Below are 26,793 nucleotides of genomic sequence, written 5' to 3' on the forward strand. Positions count from 1 at the left end.
CATTGTGTATGTTTGACTAAGTATAGAGAGAAAAACATGAGCATCTACAATACCAAATCTATATCAATAGATCTACCATAAGACATATTTTCATAGTGTGTTTGTTTACTATTGTAAGTAGTGTCATTTTTCGTGTATTATTTCAATCAAACTCTACATGTTTTAATATTTTTGACTAGAAATATACGTCTTACTAAATATGCTCTATTAGCTTCGACATTTGGGATCAAAATCGGATTATTCGGATGAAAATCATATGATAATCCTAAATTATTTCAGGATATGGATATCTAGATGCTATTTGGCGTACCATATCTTATATCTTCGTTCATAAGTTTGAAATCAGATGTCCTTATCCGTTGGTTCCTTTTAATCGGACATGAGGCGGATTCGAAAACAATTCCGGTGAGAAATTCTATCTATTCACACCCTTACTCTACTGGTAGACATCTACTTGTCACCAAGTATGAGTGACACCCAGTTTCATGTGATGATCCGCCGCCCTATTGGCATATAGTTTCCCTGCCCGTTGCTTTCACTGAGAAGAGCCGGAATACGCAACCGTACGAGAAACTAATTTTTCTTGCTAGGCTTCCACGCCTTCTCCGTCACAAGGAAAGCTCTGCCGAAGACTGACAAAAAAGAAAGCTCTACCGAGGGCCATGCCTTTAGAATCACTCGCCCAATCCATCTCCAAAAACCATAGGTCGTACGTGCAGCCTGCGTAATGCCGCTGAACATTTCGTCGCACCAAAAGTACTGCCTGCCTGCTACAATCATCTCATGACTTACAAAGTAACCACTCTTGTTTTGATGTAAAGCTCGACTACTCCAAATCAAATGTCAATCGCCAATCGGCATACACGCAATAAAGATCTTTCAGTCACATACTCCTATACACATGCTGTATCTACTGTACTACTATATATAGTAGATACGTAACAGACGTACATATGGATCAAAACGGAGATGCAGCATGCAGCTATACCACTACCACCAGTACACTACTACGAACAGGAAGTATCTGACGGCCGAACGGAAGATCGATCGATCGGTCCACGGCTACGCTTATGCGGCCGCGTCGGCCTCCTCCTGCTGAGCCCGGGTGGTCGACCGAGGCGGCGGCGAGGACGAGAAGCCATGGTAGATCAGGAAGCCACCGTCGCCGTCGCCGAAGTCGTCGATGGACGTCTCGTACTCGTCGCCGTCGGGGCCCTGATCGTCGAAGTTGAGCGCGTAGCTGAGCGGGTCGTACCGGAACTTTCCGCCCCCGCCCCCGCCACCGCCAACGCGCCGCCTGCCCCACTGCGCCCGGTCTCCCCCGAAGCAGCAGCACACGGTGGCCCGCAGCCTGTGCCCCAGCGAGCTCGCCGGCGGCGACGACGAGGAGGAATCCGTCTCCATGGACCGGATAGATATTTCCGCCGTGTCTCGACGGCAAGAAGTCAAAACTGCTGGCTGCTACGTACAAGGACTGCCCAGCGTGTTTGTGTTTGATTAAGGCGTATAGTGTGATGAGATTAGCAGCGAGTGACTCGTGGTTGTTAAGTACGAGGGGGAGTGTTGCGAAATGACGGAGGACAGGCCCGCCGTGGTGTGATTATATTGGTGGCGACGGCGTGAAGGGGAGGTCGGATTGGCGGGCGGACGCGTATGCACGCCCATCGGTATATGCGTAGGGACAGTGCTGAGCTGGGTACATGATACTAGTATGATAGTATGATCCTGTACTAAGAAATTCAGTTTAAACTCACTAAGAAAAATCAGTAAAAAACATCTTCATGTCATGATAATGACAGTCGCGCTCGTGGTTTGCTTGCGTGCCTACATCTTTTGATTTGCTGTGCATCTTCTTCCAAAACAAACATTGAAAATACCGACCACGTACTTGGCTTCAGGGTATCCTCTAGTACCTTCCGTCTTCGTCTACATCAGTATCTCAGTGAGACTCCTTCAACACAAATATCTTGCCAGCATCATTAAAACTCCTTTCCAGATGTACATGATTCACACCTATCTACCAAACGTTACATGCTGAATTAAAAATAACAATTTCAGATGGAATTTAAGGATTCAAATCGACATAGATTTGAGAAGACAAATCCCAACATGGGCAATACGTTACCATCAATCAATAGATACTAGCAACCATGAGTTGGAGAGACCAGATGTATGCATGTTACTCTTGAATGAAACTATCACAGAGCAGCCAAGGGCAGAGATTTAGGATCAGAATGTACCCTAATGGTCTAAAGTTTCACTCACTAAAACACAGTTCCGGTATGCACATTTCAATTCCGCTTTCTGTCCCTAGCGGCACCGACAGGGCTGCTGCTCGAGGATGGAGTCGACGGTCCAGGAAGTATCATGCCCCCTTGTATGTCACTTGAGACTGATTCAGGAGCTGCTGCAACAGCGTCTCGGCACTCAATATGGGCTATCAAATCACTTAGCTGTCACAGGATGACAAGGAACAGTTAGCCGTAGGCTAAAACTACGCGTTTTAGACATGCAATGATAGTTGGTAACCTTTTATTTTTAGATGTCATGCAGTATCAACTAAGCTAATGATGTTAACTTTAACCATACTAACCTCCGCCTCCAGCTTCTTGATCTTTTCATCTTTCAATTTAAGCGCAGCTTGTTCCCTGAAAATAATTTCTTAGACACATTTCAGACAAAAAGTAAAACAGAAACTACAACTATGTTCTGAATTCTCAATGATCAACATCTTATGTTCAAAACTTGCAGCGGTGGCCCAAGAGCATATCACAAGAAGTCAACATAAACATTATAAAAAAAAGTCAACCAAGAAATATTCATGACCAGGAAAAGAGTTTGATTACTCATGACAACATTTGGAGGAACATTTAAACAATATAACCTATACCAAAATAAGATCAGCATGAAATTTTCACAGCCACAATTTTACATGAGTACCATTGAGCACTAGTACTGTGCCAGGTAGTGAAAGCGCTTTTTTACCCAGCCTAACTACTACTATAATCTAGCAGGAATAGTTGTGGGATTGTATCGAATAAAAGCATTAACTCATCCATTGTCTTGTGATAATTCAAAAATAACAAATACCTTTCTTGTACTTTCCGAATTCTTTCTCTCCACATCTCCTGATTTTTTACAAGATTGGCATTAATCTGAAAAAATACAAATAAAATATGAGTACATATGTAACCAATGTTACTAATTTTAAGGTCTAACATGTAGACCTAACTTCAACAAATAATTGAGTGCTCACGTCATCAAGAAAACGTTTCTCTTCAATGCACTTATCAAGCTTTGTCTGTAACTTTGGGTGTTTAATGCTCACAGCTTTCGCAGTAGCAGCAGAAACTTCTCTCTCATTCTCCTCTTTGACTTCTAGCAGAAGTGACTCATAGTACTACATTAGCAGCAAAATCAAAGTCAGATTCACATCACTTTGGTTACCCTCTCAAGCACAATAGATCAATGGTATGGTATGTAGAAATTTAATAACTAAAAGTGGTGTATTGTTATCTAATTGATAATAAACATCTACCAGGCAAGCACAAGAACATAGGAACTTACATTTCTTTGTTTATCAAGCTGAGACGTTAGGAGATCATTGTACTCTTCAACAATCTAAAGAATTGGAAAAGCAAATTTATAAGCAAAGAAAACATATGCAGAAACATACCACCAAGGTATTGTTAATGATTTCCACAAAGATTATTTACTTAGTACATTACAGCTTCAACTTTACTGTTAAGTATAGCTTCATCCATTCCTGCATCACCACTGCATATTGAACACATTCCATCTGCTCCATGGGCACCATAGCAGTTGTACTCAACCAGTTTTCCATCAGTTTTGGATTGAATCAAACGATGGACATAGTTGTCACCGGCATAATCCCAAACCTTTTGTGTTTCTAATTCAAGTGAATAGCAGTGTTCAGTTTCTTGCCAGTGTTCAATAGCATGACCACCTTTGTACCTGTTACCCCACCAATCAAATTTGATAAGTTACTACACACAATCTAAAATAAAGGCCATTTTAGCATTTTTACCAATCAAACATTTCGAAGTTTGACCATCTATTGAAAATAATTACTATTACGAATTAGCTTTCTAAGAAGGCTTACATTTCGGAACGGAGGTAGTAGATTCCAAAACATCAAATTGATATTTACGGATTTGTATTATTATATATTTTTTATAATAAATAATAAGTTTATGAAGGAAACATGTTTGCATAGAAATCGATGGTCACTCTGTCAATGTTCCAGAAGACCTAAGCTTTAGAAGAAGTAACTACTCAAATCTGCAACTGAGAGTGAACATGAAATACTTTACCTTCCACAGCCAACATTACCACAGATTACACAAATCCAAAGATTCTCTGAAGTTCCACAGATTGAACACATGGATTTCTCCGGTTGCTGCTGACAATACCTACAAACCTATGCCATACTTTCCAGTGTAAGCAGAAGGGATTCTTCGCAGTGATAGAAAAAGAATAGCGTGGTTTCTCTAGACCAAGGGAAAACAAAATCCTAATGAGGGTCAAATCCTTTAGAGCCAGTAGGCCTCGGTCTAGCTATACATAGTACTGAACAAAAAACAGAGCGGCTAAGTGATATAATTTGAGATGCTGTCAACTTGGTAGCAGCAAATCAAAGATCAACTATTGATACCACAGTTATGTCTTTATATTTTTGTGGTAAATTTGAGTTCAGTTGTATATATAAACAGTATAATTCGAATTAATCAACTCTAATATTAATAACAAGAGTTATGAACTAAGTATATCAGATCTTACTGGGCACGAAGAGTCTGTCCATTTTGATATGCATGAACAGTGGAAAGAATGGTTGCATATTGTAGTAAGAATGCCTCCAGGATCTTGGTCAAGTCGTTCTGATCAAAAATAGAAACAAACAAACAATGCAATCAACATAAACTCGAAATCTATTGGTTGGGCTTATGTAAAAGTAAAAAAAAAAAAAAAAAAAAAAACTTATGTGCTACAGAGCTAGTAAATAGGCATGGAAGGCAACCCCTATATCATGCCTTGTGAACATAAAAAGTGTGGTGGACAGTTTACAGGTAAAGTTGTAAGATGCATATATGACACAAATTTCCAAAGAGATTGAACTATCTGACGACACTATAGCATAGTGAAAAGAATCATCTTACCTTCTTAGCCTCTATTTATAGTTTAAATGATTTGAGTAATAATCACAAAATTACATGTCCGGGTTAACAAAAGGATAAGACATAAGCATTCTCAAATAATGCAAATCTGTGAGGATCAAATGGGAGTTAGTTTTCATCAGCACTAGCACCAGGTGAAAACTTAATGTGGCATAAGTTTACCAATGGAACAGAGATACTACTAGCAAACATGCATGCTTCAGAATCAGGTTTCACTAATTGTGTGATGCACAGGTCCATAATGTGGACTACGTCTTCAAACAAATCATGAATGAACTCCGTTCTCATATTAGGTGAGCTACAGAGTAATTAAAAAAAATACGGTAGGCGAACATTCTAATCATTTTAAAACAAGTAAAACTGCACAAAGTTATTTCAAACAACAGAATGTGATATTCCAAATTTCTACTAACAGATAGCTAGAATAACACATGACACCCTCCACATACCTAGACAAACTGGGCAGTTGGGCTGATCAGCCAAGCTTGTAACCGAGCTATGCGCGTGCTCAATCAACTGAGTGTAGTGCACGTCTTCCACAAACCGTACACGAGAAACATCACCCTGAAAACACACATCGATATCCAATCAATCACCACAGCAAACTTAAAAATCAGAGCAGCAGAAATTCAGCAGAATCAAATGAGGCCAGCACCTCCAGCGATGAGAAGCGCTTTCCGTTGAAGTGCTTGTAGAAGCTATCGGTGGAGCTCAGCGTGTCGAACTTTATGAGAACGCTGTACTGGTCCTCCGCTCCATCGATCCTACACCATGAGCACCAATTAAGACTCCCAAGTCGCGCATACAACGAAGCATCTCAAAGCCCCAAAGGTATTACGTTGGACAATTTTGAGGGTTTATAGTAAATGATGGGATTGATGAAATTGCGCAGACTAGCTAACTTGAATCTATGAGAACCCGTCAGATTGGAGTGGACCAAGCTAGGGGATTGAGGCCACGCAAGTGTAGGAACTAGGCAGTGGTGAAGAAGCGAGGTACCTGACGATGCGCATCTCGAGCATGTGGGGGACGAAGGCGCCGCAGAAGCGGCAGAAGTCGGCGTAGGTCATGTGGTTGGGCACGGCCGGCACGCACACCCGCGGCTTCCTCCCAACCTAGAAACACGCCGCCGCGAGCGAATGTTAGAGGAGGCTAAATCCTATTCACGAACAGCAAAACTATGAACCCTAGAATATAGCTTACCGGGAGATTAGACGACGAGGAGGAGGCGGCGGCAGCGGCGGGTGGGTCGGGGTGGAGCAGGACGACGCCGCGGGTCTCCTCGATGCGGGGGTTCCCCGAGGAGAAGGGGACTGACTCGAGGGCGCCGGTGGACGAGAAAGGAGAGGCGGAAGGGGGGAGGGCGGCGGGATCGCCGGCGGTCGCCATGGCCGGAGACGGAGAGGACGGATCAGAAGCCAAGGGCGACGGCGAAGAAGGGGTTATTCGGAAAAAGTTCCTGATCCCGAAGTCTCTTTAGCTTGCTGGACACTGTGGGGCCAACCTTTCAGTGAGATACCGCGATGGGCGATGGCGTATGACCGCGAGAGAAACCGTCTTTCCCCAGCAGAATGCCGTGCACGCGCCCGCGCTCCGGTCGCCGCCCGAGCTCCCCGCTGCCGCTTCCTCCGGCGGCTCGGCCACCGCGCGCGTCTTGCAGTTGCTTCCTGGCGCGGCTTGACGGAAAACTTGCAAAAGGTCAGCTTTACGTGTTGCCGCCGGCCGGTTGGTTGCCCGCGAAGTGCTCGACGTAATGCCGCGCGCGTTGCGGTGCAGCGCAGCTATCCAGGGACCGCGTCCATGCGACCGCCAGATGTGAATTGCTAACTGCTAAGGTTTGCAAGGTGCAAGGTGTTGACTTTGTTCATGATCCATCGATGCCTGCTAGTGTGGGCGATGCACTGAGCGTGTCTAGGCTCTCAGAATCATGATGATGAGCTTAGTGCCCAATGTCCCTACAAACGGCAGAACCTTATGCCTGGATAAGGACGGATGATGATGGGATGGAAGGGCGCCACGTTTTTTTTGGTCGGGTGGTGGGTGGGGAGCACTGGAGCATTCAGACTTGCTACTAGATAATCATGGAGAATTCACCCTTTTAGTTCAATTTCCATGTTCATCAGGTGGATTGAGTCTGATTAGAGGATACAGAAACAAGCCTTATGATTCATAATATTCCTGTGCAAGTCTACATGACAGTACAGAGCAGAACATGGTTTGAATTCAGACTGAGTACTAGGTTATCATGGAAAATTCACCCTTTTAGTTCAATTTCCATGTCCATCAGGTGGATTGAGTCTGAATATAGGATACACAAACAAGCCTTATGATTCAAAATATTACTGTGCAACTCTACATGACAGTACGGAGCAAAACATGGTTTGAATTCAGACTTACTACTAGATTGCTGTGCAACTCTACATGACAGCATGAAGCTTGGAAGCCAAGTCTTTGCTGGATTGGGCTTCAGAGTTCATCCCTCCAAGTTGAGATCTATGGGTTTGTCATGTGCAGGATTTTGTTAGATCAGCTCCTTGTTCGTTTGGCATCATGTATCTTACAGGCCAGCAACTCATAGGCACGAAATTCAGGTGTTCAAAGTACAGAAACTTGTCCATGGGGCAAAAGCATCTCTCTTCTTGCGTTCTGGTCCATGGACAGGTACATTGACATTTTCCTAGTGTTTATATTGTGTGTTAGCTGAACTGTTAAAGTATCTACTATTCTACTTCAGTGCAATTTATCTCGTAGGCGTAGACTAATGAACCAGTTATGTTCGTCTATACAATTAAATTAATGTGGCGTTAAAATATGTGTGCTTATATTTTGGTCTTGGTTACTTACTGAGCAAGGTGCATGGGCTTTATCATGATTTCTATATCGGTGTATCAAAGTAGTAGCCGCAGCTTTCATTTAGCTTACATGTTTATCGTGAAGTCCTAATCTCCTTGAAGAACATATACATGTTTTCTACGAACCTTCTTTGTAAGAGGAAAGGGTGATCGGAAATGGTAAATCAGGTCCTGTTTTCAAAAAGTAGTCATTATTACTTTCCTGGAAACAGCAGATAAGATAAATATTATATTAATTAAATATACAGAGGTTAACTATTGTGAAAATATGGATCAATAATGCACTTACCAAGGTTGCAGTCAACCTGCCTGGAGATCTTCACCAATCTGATTTCAATGATCCTCTGCTATTTGGTTAGTAGTAATATGTTGACTCAGCATCCCCAGAAACAGAAAACTGTGTTATTTGTTAATCTAGTTGACTGTTTGAGATGATTTACATGGATTTTAGTCAATAACTTCATGTGGTTGACTTCACCAGATGCAAATTATGGAGCGCCCCCCCTTCGCCTTAGGACGCCTTGGCGCCTTTAAAACCATGGTTTAAAGATTTGAAGAATGCTGCATGACAATATTGTTTCTATTGTGCACTAGGGGCTGATTAATTCTTCATAAAGGCCTAAGAATCCAATCTAAGATCTTATGTCTAACTGGCTTAAGAGCCCAATCTAAAGGATATCTTCCTAATTTAAATGTTAAACAGCCTAACTGAGGGATTGGTGATCTTATGATATAATTGGGAAATCATCTACTTGCCATGGCGGGGCCATGTACTTCCGTACATAACAGTTTCTGCTTGTGTGAATTCTAAGCTGAATTCGGAATTGAAACTTGCAGGGACAATGTAAAGGAGGCTGTTCAACTTTATTGGAACAACAGAGGAGTTCGACGAACATAGACCAGAAATTTTTGAGATTTTCGAACAAAAGAGTTCTTGTCAGTTAATGTGAATCCCTCATTGCATATATACGTTGAGAGATTGAGGGCTATATAATGTCAGGTTGCATTCTAATATAGGAAATCTGAAGCATCCAGTTGGACGTTCCATGGCTCAGCTCGAGGCAGAGAAGAAAGAAAGTAGTACGTTGCTACGACTATTGCTACGGTCTTCGTGAAACTTTGGTTGCTAAAACCCAAATAAATTGAGTTTTATCTTTCATCCCTGAAGGATCAAAACCTTTCAGCACGACCATTTTTCTACGTCCAAATTTCTCAGCGGTATGGTTCTTCCAGTTTAATTGGATGCATTTTCCACCATTAGGTATGCTTTCCCCATCATAAATACTGAGTGGACCTTGTTGGCTGTGCGTGAAATTATGCATATATCAAGATTTGTGTTACTTCGCTGATTGCATGGCCATTCTTTCATTGTTTAGATTTTTACTAGCATTAAACTATTATTTTGCTGAGTACGTGATTTTTTAAAACATGATTAGGCATCTTTATCTCAGTCATATGATGCTAACATGACTTAAAACAAGAGTATGCCCTGTTTGATCTTATCGGAGTGGTCCAGCAAACTTAAACTACCTTAACACGATCGACATGATATGATCAGCTAGCTGCTACTTAGTTGCTTGCATGCCGCCGTTTAGTTGATATTTGAATATTACATTACATCTGAACTTGTGCTTCTGTAAATCGCATGTTACCCCAGTCGTTAAATGTTATTTACTTTAAACCTGCCAGTTTGCATGAATTTGAGATCATGCGATTTACAGAAGAACACTACTGTATTACTTTACAACTGAACTTGTTATTCTGTAAATCGCATGTTTCCCCAGTCAATAAGTTATTTACTTTAAACCTGCCAGTTTGTATGAATTTGAGATCTGCCATCGAATTTGGTGGTGCATGAATCTGCATTGTAGCATCACAACACAATTGGCAGTACTAGAATGAAAGAGAATTCCTTATTTGACACTACTTAAAAATGTGATTCCTTATTTGACAATGAAAAAATTTCTCTTCCCTATTTAACACTTTGTCTAATTTGTTTTTCCTTATATGACAGTCTAGTTCATTTTTGAGTACTAACGGTGTTAAATAGGGAAATGAAAAGACTCTTTTGTCCTTGATGCATTATGTGAACAAAGTTTTGTGCAAGACAAAAGTAATAATGTGACATATTTGGCCATGGTTAAATGACCAAATATGAACCGACTTCTGGTACTAGTATAGACTGTTTTTTTAAAACAAGAAACTGTTGTATGAAGCCAAAAATGTGTGAGCGATGCCTGGCAGTAGACCGTAGACTGGAATGAATATTCCCTATATCTTGGCTATTTCTGATTCCTGGCTGCGGTTGGTGGGGAATAGGAATTAGAGGTGTCAGCTGTGCAACAAAAGTTTGGAGGAAGAAGTTCGATTTTTTCATGAACATCAAGCAATTTTTCGCTTTCCAAAGCTGCTCAAAACACATCACGATCTGTACATCTGATCTTTTTTTTGCAAGCAGCAAAGCACCAGCGAGTCAGTGGCCTGATGGAGTTGGTCAGTGTCTGCTGCACCATGGCCTTAGAACGCATCAGAGCTCGCCGATGGGCGCTCTGCTGCCACGCCTTGCCCACCGTCTGCTGCCCACCCCCGAATTGGCCGCCCTTCCTAGCTCCGCCTTCCGCAGCCACCCCTGTTCTCCTATGGCAAATTGGCAATTGCCGCCGGTATGCGGCGCGCCCCGCTAGGGCTCCGTATTGAGTGGGAGTAGATGCGTCAATGGGTCGGGGGTTTCTCCTTTTTCTTCTTCCAGCGCTTACTGGCGGAAGGGTAGTTTGGTCAAGGAAGAAAAAACAAACGGCAGACTGTAACGGGGCGGACAGCAGTGTTGTACTGTATAATGCAAAAAAAAATCGACAAAGTGTCAAATAGGAAGGTAAAAATTTTCAGTGCCAAATAAGGATTCCGTATATCCAATTTTTAAGTAGTGTCAAATAAGGAATTACTCTAGAAACTACAGCGCTTAGAAGCTTAAAATGCTTACAGAAAAACCCAAGCGAGAATAATATGGTTGGCTCCGGTCAAAGTCAAGGAGAGAGAGGCCACTTTCGTGTAACTAGGCCAATCCCTTTTTTATAACCATCATCATCATCATAGGAGGATGACAAAGATTTCACTGTTTAAGTAGACATTGATTATCTTAGTAGGCTTACAATATTTAGTCGATGACGCGCACGAGTGCACTTCCCGAGCTTTCCAGCTATATGCGCCGAATCATATCACGAGGTGTTTGGTAAAATATTAATCTCGAGTTCTGATCTCGAGATGACCTGACTAGGCATTACTGAGGGCTTTATTAGTTAAACTACAATTGCTCAACTTCCAATGGCTTTAAGTTTTATTTAACTTTGTGTTCTTAAGTCTTAACCCTTCCTTGTGAAACAATATGTAAGCAAATAAGATGAACCAGTGTTGTCTTGCACCAGTATGATTGATTGCATCCAGCTGTGGTAATATCAAGAAGTCTACTCCCTTCTTCTGACGTTTCTCTGTAGGCATGATATGGGCAATGGAAGGTAAAGTAGCAGTTTGCAAGCTTCTGCATGGTAAGGGAAAGTTGCTCTTTCAGTCACTTGATCTGTACAGTTAAGCCTTTTTATATGTTTGCCAGACCTATTGGCTATGAAAGTATATAATCAATTAGGACTTCCATTTTTTTTTAAAAGAAACGTTTCTAGGATGCCATTTTTAGCATCTATATTGCATGTTTATTATGGATCCACGTTGCTTCATGCACTTTCGGATTACAGAAGATAATAAATGGTAGAGTACTTAAATGAGGGGTGGAAGAAAATAATTGTTTTCCTTTTATTTTGTCCCTCAACAGTGTGAAACTCAAACTGCAATTTGTAAAAGTCTTAGTTGGTCTGTTATCAGTTATAGAAAGAATATTTTAGCACTATTTTTCTATTCCATGAAATACTCGGTTTGCTAGTTCGTCAAAGAAATCTACATCTGCCTGTGATTCCACAGAAGATCAGTTGATTCCATATGGGGCTATATATGATGATTATGTGGAACGCTTCTTTTTGGCAGGTTCTTTACCTATTAAATTGAACTGTAGCTGCCAAAAGCAGCCTTCAGTTCAAGAACAACCTCTTCCTTGATCCAGATTATGGTGGTAAAAACTCTTAGGACTAGGCTATTGAATACTTAACCTCGTTTATCTGATTTTGTTACCATGGTTCTAGGTGTGTCAATAATTCAGAACATGATGGCTACCATGTTTAGGTATTAAATCTTAATTAATGACCTGCGGAAAAATTGTGGAGCACATTTGGTTTCTGGCCAATAACAGTATTTAAAGAGAAGAAGTAATATATAAGGGGATAATATGAACCATCTTAAGGCGTACATATATATGAACTGGTGCATCTACCTGCAGAATTTGGATACAATTGCCTCTGGTGATGTACATTGAAATCACATGGTTCCATCAAGACAAAATTCCGTCAGTAGTGCACCAGCTTAGTCCAAGAGATAAAGAACATGAAAGAAGTAAAAAAATGAAGAACTATTTATTTTTTAATGTTTATTAGCACAAAGGCGATCGTTGAGGCACCCCTTTCCTTCTGCTCATGTTTGTAGCCATGTCATCATCAGAGACTCTGTTTGCAGATCGTGCACAGATGTATGGTCCACTCCGCTTCTTCCGGACAAAACTTGGGTATGGTGTGCTCAAATTATCGGAGTCTGATGATCCCATAGGCTCGTCAACATCAACAAGGGTTGAGTGGGTCGTCTCATCATCAGCGTCATGAGGAATGAAGAAGTCAGGACCAAGCTGCAATGTCTTGCATGGACGCAAGTATGCTGATAAGTCTTTTTTCTTCCGCAATATGTACTCAACCTGAAAAGGATGCAGATGAGTGAACTTGACAGATACTTTCCATGTGTCTGTCCAGAAATCGACAGTTAGCTCCAAATGCATTTAGTGTCTTTCTGAACACATTTTTTAAATTTTTTTTCTAATATTAGTTTTCACCTTTCCTTTATAGTGTTGTTATCAGCTGATTCTCTAACAGATTCTTCAGATAACTGCATACTGTGAAATGGATATTCCATGAAAAATGTTGCTAAGTACCTTCTAGAATCTAGATCGTAATTGTACTACTCTTATTTAGTATGAATTATATTCTGTAATTTTCTCGGTCATCATAATTCAATTGGATATATTCTGCCATAAATCATAATTCAATTCCACATAATCACATTATTTTGTCAGCCATCAGAATTCACTTGCATGTAATCGCATGGAATAATGATAAATCATTAGTTCTAGTAAATCACCTTGCAATCCATAGAGCAGTAGAAGTAGGGTTCCTGAAGGCTTCTGTCGCAGGATGTACAAATATTCCCCGACCCCTTAAATTGCCTATTCTGTGGTCTCTTCTTAAGGAAAACGACTTTAGAGCTGTTAATTGTGTATGACTGCACCATGTAGATATAGAATTATGAGCACACATGCATCTCAGAGAACAGTTATCAGACTCCCATCAATAACTTCATAGGTTATGGATATTACCTGAACACCAGAGCAATCAATAAGCTTCTCAAGGTCCTCCAGCCGAACGACATCATGGTATACATACCGCCGCACCTGCAGGAGCCGGTGTACTCGGTGTGTCGCCACACAGTGTGGGCAGATGCTGGTGCAGCAGTCAAGGCAGCATATGTTCTTCTCGTTCTTCTTGGCGTGCTCATGGAAGGAGCATGCTATGAAGAACTTCTCTGTACTGAGGGCTTCTAACCATGCTGGCTTCCACTTTGCCTGCTGATACTGCAAAATTCCAAATGATCTTTCCATCAGTACAAGGTGAATTCGAATGAGAGAGCATGAAGATCAGAACCTCACCATGTTTATCTATGTCGGTGTAAAGCCTTTGGTGTTGTATGTGTTTTCTTGTTGGAAGAGGGGTGGGGAGCTTTGACGAAGAGAGTGTACCTTATGAAGGGTGTTTAGTGGGCTAAGAAGGATTAGATCAACCAGAAGAAGGGGGCTATATACCTGCGTTACTTGAGCTTTTGACATTTGACTCCTTAATCTACGGCACTATCATGGGATGCACCTTGCTTTAGCAATAGTACCCATAGGTATGTGTAGTTACTTTGTGCATCACACTAAGAACATGTTCCTGAATTGCTGTTGCAGGTGCTGGGATGTGATATTTTCAAAGGAAAGCTGTTTTACAAAATATAGTTATTCACTGGAAGGAGCTGTAATATCATTCTGTACCCAGGGTTGCCAATGCACTCTAACTGGTAAAATTGATCCTCTCAAAATTTCCAATTTACAGCACAAAGTGGCTTTTCCTTCTCGGAGAAAAAAGTCAACTAATTATGCTAATTTTGTCAGGTTCATCCCCAAATGAGAAATTAAACTCTAATAGAATGTTGTATTTCGTTATATTGATTAGAAATTTTTACAGGTGAATTACCATCATGGATATAAGTTTTTTATATGAGGTGAGTTACTGTATGCACTGTTAAGTTACTGCAGTGGGTCTTTTCTGGAGAAATTATGATAGAATAGATAATTGGACTCCGCTCCTAAACCTGATAGATGTCGATAATTATTCAGTGTAGAATTTCAGTCACTTGAAATTTCCCTTTAAACAAGAAATGTTTATTTCTTCAACAATGAAGCAGGATTATATTTTACAGATGCTCATTCTGGACGGCATACAGCATGGCAAGGTCTGAAGTTTTAGCATTAAAATCTCTTGCATCTCTTGGAGATTGGGCTGATGTGCATGACATGTACTTGTGTACACAGAGAGCCAACAAAGCACCCAAAAACAACTCTAAAGGAAAGAAAGGGAGGTGGGGGGAGGTGAAGAGAACGTGGATGCTGTTTCTAGTGTTTCCCAACCCTTGTGCCAACTTTTTAACTTATGACCAAAGCTCAAATCTCTAGCCTTGGCTCTAGAGCTCACCTCTCTAAACAAATGCATTCCCCAAGGACGCGTTGATTCCTTGTTTGGAGCCTTATGTGGGGGGTAGAGGATGGCCTTTCTTGGGCAACACACGAATACAATATAAATCTGCGGTCTCCACTAACAAATTACTGCCTTGGGCTTTGCCCCGTCGTGTTTGCCACAGGCTAGGTGTTGTTTTACTTGAGTATTATACCTCAAATGGTGAACTAAAGTAGCTCAAATCTGTTACAGAGTGCACTCTGTAATTTTTGGGGAATCTACATTCTGTTTTACTCTCCGACAGTTCTTGCTTCAGATACTAATTTGTGCGGTTTAGCTTTGTTAAGTTTTATTGAGTATGCTAAGGACAGATTACATTTACCTCCTGTGAATCTAGAGTCTGTTGTTATGGAGTATGGACTACCTCTATAGTTGGTAATTGTTTTGGCCTAGTTACTGCCTTTGCAGTTTGCACTGCATTCGGGCAAGTCGCTATGTTTAGTTTTACATGAAAGACTTCGAGATTCCAATATCTCGGCCTTGGCTTGTTCCGGGCATGGATCCGATGAGGTTCGCAATGGCTTGTCCCAGGTGTGGATCCGATGAGGCTTGCAGAAAATGAATTCTATGAGGATTCATATAGATGCATGGTTTACGTACTAGAGGTTTAAGACGGTACTCTTCAGATTGATCAGAGTTGTTTATGTGATATTTCTCATGATACAGCGAAAGAGAACCTTACTTCCTTGCAGATATTGGTCCACTATCCCTGGAGATGTGAGCTGATGGACAGCTCCACCTTAAAATGTCTGAGTGGCCTTTCAGTTCTGGAAGTCAAACGAATACCAACTGTAGATGGTTCTAATAGAAGCAAGGTTTGCTCAGTTTCATCTCTTGAACTTCTTTTATATGGTCTACAGTTCATGCATTTGCGCTTACCTCGCTATTTGTTTCCAAGAATGCTCCTTTTCAGCTCATGTAGTTTGGTTCAAATTCAGTGATTTCAGGGGAAAAGGCGTTTTATTACTCCTTTGTCGGAGGCAATGATGATGTTTAGTGCCCATAAAATGTCGGTTGAAGGTGAGTCTGATAGAACACTACATGTGGGTGAGGTATGAACAGGACTACTAAAGTTATTTGTGTTTATCATCGGTGGTGTATATATGCTATCGTTAGTAACGTATATGTGCAGAAACAGGTAGGCTGCAGTGACACTATTTGCTTCCATGCCTGTAGCTTTTTCCAGCGAGTTATTTTTTTTACTAAAGAACTGATATATGCATAAATCCTCCCTTTGCAGTTTCTAGTGTTGATTCCGAAGTCTTGCTGCCGAATTTATACAATTTGGACAACTAATGTGTACAAGTATTTAATTTTTTTTCTTCAATAAATGTACTACCTCTGTCCATAAAAAGACGTCGAAAGTTTATCTAAATTTAGATGTATCTAGAGTTCTAGACACTCTTTAGTATATAGATACATTCGAATTTTAACAATTCTTCGAAATCTTTGTATGGATGGAGGAGTATTTTAATATGTGATGTGGATGTTATTACCTTTGCCTCGTTGTGACTTCAAAAGGGAAAGTAGTAATCAAAACTATATACTGGAGATTGTGTAGACGTATGAAGTGACAAGTAAAAAAGAACAGAGGCTAGTTCTTGTCGATTCTTCCTAACGGCATGCACCCATCAAACCGAAGGCTACGTACGTGCGATAGCAAAGCTCCAAAGCCTACGCCCCTCAAATTCGCGCGTCACTTATCTCCTACGATTTGACCTACAAAATTTTACGTTTTCAATTTGACTAGTAATTTAATTTTGCCGCGGAAGAGTGGTGTCTAAGCAAGGGATGTCGTTTCTTGCTTGTAACTGTAACAAGCTGTCTACAATCATGGCTCTAGCTTGGGTACGGTCGTCACACACACTCACTCACTCCGCAAGACCACAGACCAAAGTAGACCGGCCACTTGCGGAAATGGTGAATGGAACCTGGGTACGCGCGCACCCGTTTACGTAAAGTTCAAAATAATGCTATTTAAAAGTTTCAAAAAAATGTGAAGTAAAATTTTGCATGTATATACTATGTTGATACTTACTCGTGTGTGTTTTCATGGAAAAATACCATTGTATGTGACCTACACAAAAATGTCAAAATGCAAATTCCTATTCATGTGAATAGTACAAATTCCTGTTCACTATTCTCATTTGGACATTTTGTCATTTTTATACAGGCCACACACAATGATATTTTTTTGTGAAAACTTACACGAGTAAGTATCAACATAATATGTACATGCAAAAATTTACTTCATATTTTTTTGAAAATTTTTAAATAACATTTTTTGAACTTTTCGTAAACGGGTGCGCGCGCACCCAGGTTCCAAACGTCCGGGTCGGGCCACTTGCCTCTATTTTATTCTAACCAGTGATCCTTCACGGTTCTAAGCACCGCTTTGTCGGTCTCATGGCCCTAATCTCCGGTCAAAATTGCTACAGCGAGCCACAAAGCTATTCAAATGTACGGAAGCCGAACTCCAATATTTTTCTTTTACCCTTCACCTCTGCTACAAGCCTATCACTCTATGACAAGCGAGCCACACGGCTCGAAGCCTACACGATCAGTGAGTGTAGAGACTAGAGAGGTAGTAATGGAAAGATTGTAGGGTGGGTTTAGCTTTTGAAAAATGATGGTCCACGAGATCCCCAACTTCCAAGTTCCAACCCAGCTTTTTTTTTCTTTCTCTCTATCTTCTTTAGCTTTCATGGCAAGCCGCTGCGTCGCACGCACGTCTGCAGTGCATGTGCACCGCCGCACGTGTGCACGTACGCCTCTTGCGTAGAAAATCCAGTCAGGGTGTGCACACGTGGCGGGATCCGAGGTGGCGGGCCATGGCAGGCTGGTGCCATGCACGTGAGGGCGTCTGACACAAGGTTAATGCGTGGAGGCGCCTCACGTGTCGTGCATCGACCATCGTGTTGGACCGGATGCGGTGTGGCGCTCTTCATTGTGGCCTCCTGTGTTGTTGCCGGGTTAGGATGCTAATTGCACCTGACCAGTTGCTTGAAATGTTAAGCATGTTCTCTACGTCTTACAATACGTCAAGATAAAATAATTTTTCAAAATGTTTTATATTATAACATTGAAGGAGTAATAAACAATGATAAATGTTAGCTTCCATTTAGCATGTACTCGCTCCCATTAGTGGCAACAAATCCCAAAGAAAAATCATTCCACGTATACAACATCAAAAAAATATTTTCAGCAGAGGCAAGATATTGGCAATGCAAACACAACATTTTCAATAGACACCTAAAATCATTGCAACACGTCCCCACATATTCGCAACAAACCAAAATGAGGTTGTAACATGTGAATGCTCTTCAAGCACCTGAGCCCGTTTGGATTATAGTAAGACAGGTAGAAACATGACGAATAGCAATAACAAGATATGCACATCGTGGTGAAAAAATATGGACAAGTATTGAAGAAAGAAAAAGCTCTCGGGAAAACCCGAGCAATGACTCCCGAGCTATAGCCCAGGTCGGTCTGTGTTTTTTTTTTTTTTTTGCGGGAAAGGTCGGCCTGTGTTGTTCGGCCAGAATGGACCGAATTAATTGGCAAAGCCCACTAACCAATCAGGGCAGTGATCAAGGAGAAGAAGTCGAATTAACCGGCTAATTCATATTTTCTTGAAATATAGTTAATGTATTGCATGCAGTACAAGTTTAAACGGAAACTAATTGGATATTCCATGAAACGGGTTGGCTTTGTACGACAACCTCCTTGTTTGTTTTTTTCTCCTCGTGAAAGAAATAGCTGAAATGCTCAACAAGTATAGATAATATACACTGTCATCTACAACTAAGATGTGTACTTAGTTATGAAGCAATCGGTATCATGGGCGGATGCAGCCTATAGTCAAGGGGGGCAGCTGCCCCCACTCAATTTTCATTTACCTTGTAATATGTTAACTAAAAACTGATTTGCCCCCACTTAGAAATGTTATTTGCACCACTTATTATATTTTTGCCCCCTCTCAAAAATTGTCCTGGATCAGTCCTTGATCGGTATTATGTCAAAGTTTGAAAATGAACAAATTCGTAAAAGAAGATGCAACCTTACATTTTTTAATTGAAAGGCCATATTATTATTATTATTTTTTCTCTTTGCTAGACTCCATCACATGGATGATGTGATCCTCGACAACCCATTTCGCATACGTGAACGTGAGAAACATAAAGTATGGCCAGTGTAAGCGATTTTCGGCTGCTTGTCTAGGTAATACACCGTCCATTCATGCATTCTTAAACATAAGGCTCGAAATGAGCCCGGCTTTGAATTAACGAAGCCATCAACCGGCCAGGAGTTACATCATGAGGTACAACACACACACATAGCGGGAACTGAGAACTAACAACAAAAGACAACACAAAGAGCGCAGCCAGGCGCCAGGTTGAGGGAGCCTTGTCTTCTGTTGCACCGGAGCGAGCACGTCGTAGTCCACGCCAACAAACCTCCTTCGTCCCAACACAACATCACAAGGGGGACTCGACGACGGGCTAGCAACCTAGCAGAACTTGAGGATCCAAAGGGGAGGGGAACTTGCGGCGACGCCTCCAAGAAGGTACATGGCGCACGAATGCGTCATCGTCGTCGGCAAGGACCAGTCGGTCTCTGCAGAGTTTTCACCCAGACCCCGAACCACCACCCCCCGAGCTCGGGTTTGGTCCAGACCTGAAACACCACATCTTCCAATGGCATTGGGATAGGCACACCGGCCAAAACTGCGACCAGACGCCGACCTAGCAAAGCCCCCCAAGGCACTAGGCGAGTCGTCAGCTACCGAAGCAAGGCCGTGTATAAGCAGCCAGGCCGACGAGGTGCGAGGGCTGGGACACAAACGAGAGATCAAAGGGTGATCCACAAGACACTACAAGAGAAGCTCGCCTGAAGCGAGGCCAACAAGATTAGCAGGTTGAGGCGAGGGGACGGAAACCATCAGTCCGAAGCGGGGGATCCACATTGGGACGCCTTCAACAAGGGAACGACACCTAAAAGGTGACGCCGTCACCGGCAATGGCAAGGCCATGCGTAGCTTTCGCCTAGATCCCATCAGATCAGAATCTGGTCGCCGTCGCGAGGACGCAGCACAGACAGAACAAAACTCGCTACCGCACCTCCAACCTAAGCCACATTGTGACCTAGCCTCAACTAGAATCACCCGCAGGAAAGACGCAAAAGCTGGTTGGCCAACCCGGCCAGACCCGGAGCCAAACATCGGTCACAACAACCCCAGCACGCCAAACCCTGCCCTAGCGCGACTGCAAACGGTCGAAGGGAGACTATGCTGCCTACCCCGGCGAGCACAAGCCAGCCTAGGGACCCAATCCCAAGAAGGCGGCGAGGACGTTGCCCACCGCAACGCCACAGTGTCAAGAACCCTGTGAAACCAGAAGGTCATCGACACAAACGGACATAGAGGTCGCCAGATCCGTAACATACAGATCGAGCCCGAACGGGCGGAGAATGGAGCACGGTGGTGCAGGCATCCTGCCAGCCCAACCACGACTGCCACGTCCGTGGGCCTCACCGCCCGCCACGGCAGGAGGGACATCCGACCGGGCCCTACCAGGCCCAGATCTGGGCCCACAAGCCCAGATCCAGCCGAAACCCTAGCACTGTGCCCACAGCAACCGGCGGCCAGAGCAGCGCACGAGGCGGCGCCGCCGCCAACCCCAGCAGTCGGGCACAGCGGGAGCGACGCCGGCCAAGCCGACGCCACCACGGCGTCCCACCGTGAGATCCAGGCCCGCCCCGACGGGCCCGCCGAACGCGCGGGGGAGGGCGACCAGAGGAGCAGCTGCGCCGCGTCCGCCTGGCCGGCCGCCCGCCGCGGCCCGAGGTGCAGCGGCCAGCGCCGCCGACGCTCCTCACCGCCGCTAGGTCGGGATCCGCCCCGTCGGGCCTCCTAGCGCGCGGAGGAGGGGAGAAACCGCCGCCACCGGCACCGCGCGAGCTTTGCCCGGCGGCATACGCCGGCAGCGGCGGCGGGGGGAGGAAGGAGATGGGGAACCGGCGCGGGGGAGGGTGGACGCCCCGGTCGCCTCGGGGGGGCGACGGGAGCGGGGAGGTGGTCCATTTAGGATTGCTGGTTGCGAACATCTCAAGGCCATAAACACGAGGATAGCAAAACGATCTAAATGTGTCTTCATTTTCATTTGATACAACCAATACTATTTGTACTCGTAGCTGTTGACTGGTTGATGAATTATTAATATATAATTGATTGACCAATATTTTGATGGGAAGCTCCCTCCGTGTTCAGTATATATATATATGTGTTTTTCTTTGCCTTTCCTTGCAGAAATGTAGGGCGAGCAGGGATGGCCACATCGAAGGCCGGTGCATTTTTTTTTCTCTAGTGTCGCCCAGAGTCGTTGTAAGAATGGTGGATATTCAGAATGGAAGTTGCTGGGAATTATAGTCGTTCCTCAATGAAACCATGCTGTACACTTTCCATAACGTGCAGTTACATCTGCTGTCCATATCGCTAGCAATCGTCCAGATCGTGCAATCCAGCCCTCGTACTGGATCATACTTCACAGATTGGACTAGCCAAAAGTGCAATTTTACATTTAAACAACGCGAAAGAGCAGCGGCAACCAGCAATCCGAGTCCAGTCTACTTCCACCCGTGGGGCAACAAAAGCACTAGTTTCAGCAACTCAATCCACTCATCGTAGGATTACTCACACACGGAGTATATAGACTTTCTAGCCTCGTGCATTACCTGATCAAGTTGTCAAGCATGGCTACTTTCACTTCTTGCTGTGTGGGGTCCTACCAACTGAACCCACATGTTTTCTTTTCGATAAAAGAAATATATTAATATTTAAAGATACCAATTACATCTAGCATCTGCAATAACACAACATCCTAATGATACTATAGATGCATACAACAACAAAAAAAGTTAAAAAAAGAAAAGTCCCGCTATAGTATTCCAGCACAAGCAGCAACAATACAGTCACAACCATGACAACACCTGCCTCCAGTCTCTCCAAAAACAACGCCTCCAAAAAAAAAACAGTACACAACCATCGTCGCTGCCCGATAAAAAGATCTTAGATTTTTCTTTCTGAAGATAGCCCCGGTCTACAATGCCTTAGAGCATCTCCAGTCGTGTCCCCCAAACCGTCCCCAAAAGAGATTTGGGGCGCGCCGGAACAAAAAACGTTCCCAGCACTAGTAGGAAAACCATTATAGGTGGAAATGACATCTGTGGCGCACCTAAAAAATGTGCTCCACAAAAATTATTTCTGTGGCGCACCAAAAATATGCGTCACCATGGACGGACTGGTGCGCCACAGAATGTCAACTTTCTGTGGCGCATGTGGCTGGATGCGCCACATAATTTCCATGGGGCCCACGCGGGGTCCAACACTGCACATGGGCGAAGAGAATTCTGTGGCGCATGGTGGCATGTGCGCCACAGAAGTTCAAAATTCGGTGGCGCATGGTGTGCACCACAGAAGTTCATATTTCTGTGGCGCACCAAAAATATGCGCCACAGAATTCTGCAGGATTTTTTCTCCCCACGCAACTCCACCACCCCCCTCCCCCCGTGGATCGCCTTTTTTACCTTTGTAAAAAATAAAAGAAATAGATAAAAATTTCAAAAAATAAAATCCTTCGAGATTCCCATATATTATGTCATCTAGCACCACTAAAATTTAACAAACATGAATTTTGACTTTTTTTTGCAAAATTGCATGGGAAATCATCAAACTGGATTTCTGGTTGCATACGAACTCGAAAAAAAACGCACAATATATCAAAATGTTCCCACGAAAATTCTACATCCGAATTTACCCGGGTTTACCCGGTTGGACAATTTTTAAAATCGCCAAATTCGAAAAGAGTAAAAAGTTACGGCCAGTTAAAGAGTTTTATGCAAAAGCAGAAGAAAAAAATTCGGTGGCGCACCAGCGGTCCATGCGCCACAGAAGTTTGGCCCGAAATTTTTGAATTTTTCCGGCGCCAATCTCCTATTTCTCTTCTCCTCCACCACTTCTCCTCTCACTTCTCCATCTCCTCACTTCCTCTCCCACCACCACCACCACCACCTCCCTTCTCCGGCGACCACCACCACCTTCTCCGGCAAGCAACTCCGACGAGCACCTCCGGCGAGCACCACCACCTCCTTCGGCGACCACCTCCGGCAACCACCACCACCACCACCACCTCCGGCCACCACCACCACCTCCGGCCACCACCACCACCACCACCTCCGGCCACCACCACCACCACCACCTCCGGCCACCACCACCACCTCCTTCGGCGAGCACCACCACCTCCGGCAACCACCACCACCACCACCACCTCCGGCCACCACCACCACCACCTCCGGCCACCACCACCACCACCACCACCACCACCACCTCCGGCCACCACCATCACCACCACCTCCTCCTCCTCCGGCCACCAACACCACCACCAACACCAACACCACCACCACCACCACCACCTCCTCCTCCGGCCAACACAACCACAACCACCACCTCCTCCTCCTCCTCCTCCACCACCACCACCACCACCAAAAAAAATCGGTCAAATTCCGGCGACCCCAGATCTAGATATGGGAACCACTTTTTTTTTTAAATTCGAAAAAAAATTCTGTGGCGCATATTGCCATGGTGCGCCACAGAAGTTTGGCAGACAATTCCGTGGCGCATATTTACCTAGTGCGCCACAGAAGTTTCAAAATTTCTGTGGCGCATGTATATGTGCGCCACAGAATTCAAATACTAGTCGCATAGCAACTGTGGCGAACTGAATATGCGCCACAGAATTTGATTTTGGTACGCCACAGATAGCCTATTTTCCACTAGTGCAGCCGCGTCCCCCAAAGCCGTTTTTTGTCCGGCGCGACCCGATACGGTGTCCGGCCCCCCGAGCCCATTCCCGCTACACAGGGGACGCTCCGGGGGCGCTGGACACACCGAAAAGCGAGGCGGGGAGTGGTGGGACCGACGCGTCAGGGCACATTGAATTTTAACCTAACCGTCGCCTACCTCGCAATGGAAGTTATTGGCGCGCAGCGAGGGTGCAGTTCCCGCAGAGGCGCAGCGAAGCGTCTCGTCGCGCCTAGCTCTGCGTGCCGGCGTTAATGAGCGCCACCGCTCCCCCGCCTCCCTCCAACCTATAAAAAGGGTCGCCTCTGATCGTCCCTCTCACACACAAACCCTAGCGCCTCTCTCCCCAACCCTAGCCGCCACCATCTCAAGAGTCGGCGCCATGGCTGGTAGAGGCGCAGGCCGAGCTTGCGGCCGTGGTCGTGGTCGTGGCTGCGGCAGAGCTGCACGCTCGCCGTCGCCTGCGACACCGTCGTCTTCATCGTCGGACATGCAGGACGAGGAGGGGCTCGTGCTGATCGAGTTTGTCGTCGTCCTCAAGGACAACCCACACGGCATCCAGAGGCTGCCGGACACCTTCGTCGACTTCGTCGCCGGCGACGGGCGCCCGGGCTCGCTGCATCTGCGGGAGGCTGCCTGCGGCTACTGCCGGTGGATCGTCGACGTGATCTACGACGCGCGCGGCAAGATGTACCTCCACATCGGCTGGGAGAGGTTCGCGCGCTACCATCGCCTCCAAGCCGGCTTCGTGCTCGTGTTCTCCTACTTTGGCGACAGGGACATGAGCGTCAAGGTGTTCAACGAGACGCGTTGCCGCCGGCACTACCACGGCGACAACACCGAGGAGGAGGACGACTGACGAGTGTTGTTTCTTCGCAGTGAAAATATGCACGGAGGTTTATGGTTGTTCTTCCTTGGAAGAACAAACAGGGCACCCTCAGCAGCTGGATTTTCCAGTTTGGGTGACTGGGTGTGCCCTCGAGTGTTCTTTCTTGGCAGGGAATACACGAAACCTTCGATATCCGGCCTAGTTAGGTTTAGTTTTTTTGCAATGTTTTATATTTGTGTCAACCATGGTTCAAACTATGTATTAGTTTGTGAAAAACCATGTTCCAATTTATGTCTTCGTATAAACCATGTTCCCAATTATGTATTAGTTTGTGGAATGTTTCTCCTTTTTATTAAAATAAAAATGCAAAAAACAAAAAAGAGAGTATTTTAATGTTTGGGGCGGCGTTTGGGGGGACGCGGCTGGGGAGCGACGTCCCCCAAACGAGGCACGAACGAAACACCTCCCCCAAACGCTCAATCCGGCGCCGTTTGGGGGACGCGACTAGAGATGCTCTTAAACAAGGCCATTGTAGACACAAACAATTAAAGCAAGACTCTGAACTTCACCCGTGCGGCCGTGCTGCCTGATACGTCTCCAACGTATCTATAATTTCTGATGTTCCATGCTAGTTTTATGATAATACCTACATGTTTTTTTCACACTTTATGATGTTTTGATGCATTTTCCGGAACTAACCTATTAACAAGATGCCGAAGTGCCGGTTCTGTTTTCTGCTGTTTTTGGTTCCAGAAATCCTACAAAGGAAATATTCTCGGAATTGGACGAAATCAACGCCCAAGATCTTATTTTCCCCGGAAGCTTCCAGAGAGCCAGAGAGGCGCCAGAGGGGAGCCAGGGGGGCCCCACCCCACAGGGCGGCGCGGCCTGGACCCTAGGCGTGCCCCCCTATGGTGTGGCCCCACCAGGTCCCCTCCGAGGCTGCCCTTCCGCCTATATAAAGCCCCTGACGTGAAAACCCTAAAAAGAATAAGCCACGATACGAGAAAATTTCCAGAGCCGCCGCCATCGCGAAGCCAAGATTCGGGGGACAGAAGTCTCTGTTCCGGCACGCCGCCGGGATGGGGAATTGCCCCCGGAAGGCATCTCCATCGACACCACCGCCATCTCCATCAACGCTGTTGTCTCCCATGATGAGGAGGGAGTAGTTCTCCCTCGAGGCTAAGGGCTGTATCGGTAGCTATGTGGTTAATCTCTCTCTCGTACTTCAATACAATGATCTCATGAATTGCTTTGCATGATTGAGATCCATATGATGAGCTTTGTATCGCTATTCACTACAAGAAAAGTTGCCATGGCCGACGAAGTTGAAGTCGCGCCGTGGTTGGTGGTGCACCATGGCCGACGATTTTTGGTCCCTCCGTGGTTCATGTCAAAACTTTTTTTTCTCGTTTTTGAGGCCACCTAGCCCGACGAAAGCGGCCAAAACGTCGCGTATGGTGGCCCGGGACGTGGTGCATCGCGAATTCTCGGGTTCGCCGGCTGAGTCAACGCAAATCCGCACCGCCCAGGCATGTAGGGCCCACATGGCAGCCTCTCTGGCATTGTTTTTTTTCTAGATCACGCCATCTCGTTCAACGTTCTCCGATCGAGCCGTTTACGATGCAGGATCATGGGTCCCGCATGTCATCCTCTATGAACCAAAATTCTTTCTATTCTTGGATTTTTTTGACCCCCGATTTACTGGCTACTTCCTTTTTCTTTTGATCCCTTGCCGCCTTGGAAACGTTGAGACCGCTGTCTGCTAAATGGGACCCGCATGTCATCCTCTATGTGCAATCAACTTTCTTTTCTTGGAGTTTTTTTGGCACCTCAAATTTGGTCACTTGCCTTTTTCTTTCGATCCCCTGCCGCCTCTCAAACGGTGATACCGCTGCTGCTAACTCGGGACCCGCATGTCATCCTCTATGTACTATAAAACTTTCTTTTCTTGAATTATTTTTGGCACCTCATATTTGGTCACTTACCTTTTTCTTTCGATCCCCTGCCGCCTCTCAAACGGTGATACCGCTGCTCGCTAAATGGGACCCGCATGTCATCCTCTATGTACTATAAAACTTTTCTT

General features: G+C 44.6%; 3 protein-coding genes across 3 annotated transcripts in view; all 3 read right to left on the reverse strand.

The window, feature by feature from the left end:
- Positions 1–890: 890 nt before the first annotated feature.
- On the reverse strand, positions 891–1,490 carry LOC124686202. Its single transcript, XM_047220191.1, has one exon. It carries the CDS (start codon positions 1,402–1,404, stop codon positions 1,069–1,071), a length of 336 nt encoding a protein of 111 aa, XP_047076147.1. The 5' UTR covers positions 1,405–1,490; the 3' UTR covers positions 891–1,068.
- A 574-nt stretch (positions 1,491–2,064) lies between these two features.
- On the reverse strand, positions 2,065–6,602 carry LOC124686203 (BRAP2 RING ZnF UBP domain-containing protein 2-like). Its single transcript, XM_047220192.1, has 12 exons — positions 6,399–6,602; positions 6,195–6,310; positions 5,851–5,959; positions 5,645–5,759; positions 4,801–4,898; positions 4,335–4,441; positions 3,729–3,975; positions 3,568–3,621; positions 3,257–3,400; positions 3,091–3,155; positions 2,594–2,648; positions 2,065–2,453 (listed from the first exon to the last, which is right to left on the reverse strand). The coding sequence occupies exons 1-12, from the start codon at positions 6,582–6,584 to the stop codon at positions 2,292–2,294; spliced, it is 1,458 nt and encodes a 485-aa protein (XP_047076148.1). The 5' UTR covers positions 6,585–6,602; the 3' UTR covers positions 2,065–2,291.
- A 5,976-nt stretch (positions 6,603–12,578) lies between these two features.
- LOC124689457 (protein RGF1 INDUCIBLE TRANSCRIPTION FACTOR 1-like) overlaps positions 12,579–26,793 on the reverse strand; it is a 40,531-nt gene continuing 26,316 nt past the window's right edge. Inside the window, exons 2-4 of the mRNA XM_047222984.1 lie at positions 13,569–13,823; positions 13,334–13,474; positions 12,579–12,893 (exon numbers count right to left, since the gene is read on the reverse strand). Of these exons, the coding sequence (XP_047078940.1) occupies positions 12,579–12,893; positions 13,334–13,474; positions 13,569–13,823 (711 nt within the window). The remainder of the gene's footprint in view (positions 12,894–13,333; positions 13,475–13,568; positions 13,824–26,793) is intronic.

The sequence above is a fragment of the Lolium rigidum genome, chromosome 2 (genome assembly GCF_022539505.1).
Source record: "Lolium rigidum isolate FL_2022 chromosome 2, APGP_CSIRO_Lrig_0.1, whole genome shotgun sequence".
Taxonomy (NCBI): Eukaryota; Viridiplantae; Streptophyta; class Magnoliopsida; order Poales; family Poaceae; genus Lolium; species Lolium rigidum.

What these genes read in the sequence shown, in the direction of transcription:
- LOC124686202 (XM_047220191.1), bottom strand. Translation starts at nt 1,404, where the DNA reads ATGGAGACGGATTCCTCCTCGTCGTCGCCGCCGGCGAGCTCGCTGGGG.
- LOC124686203 (XM_047220192.1), bottom strand. Translation starts at nt 6,584, where the DNA reads ATGGCGACCGCCGGCGATCCCGCCGCCCTCCCCCCTTCCGCCTCTCCT. An exon ending in GGTAATGTTGGCTGTGGAAG is followed by an intron (nt 3,976 to 4,334) that starts GTAAAGTATTTC and finishes GTGGGGTAACAG; the next exon opens with GTACAAAGGTGGTCATGCTA. An exon ending in AGAAACGTTTTCTTGATGAC is followed by an intron (nt 3,156 to 3,256) that starts GTGAGCACTCAA and finishes GTATTTTTTCAG; the next exon opens with ATTAATGCCAATCTTGTAAA.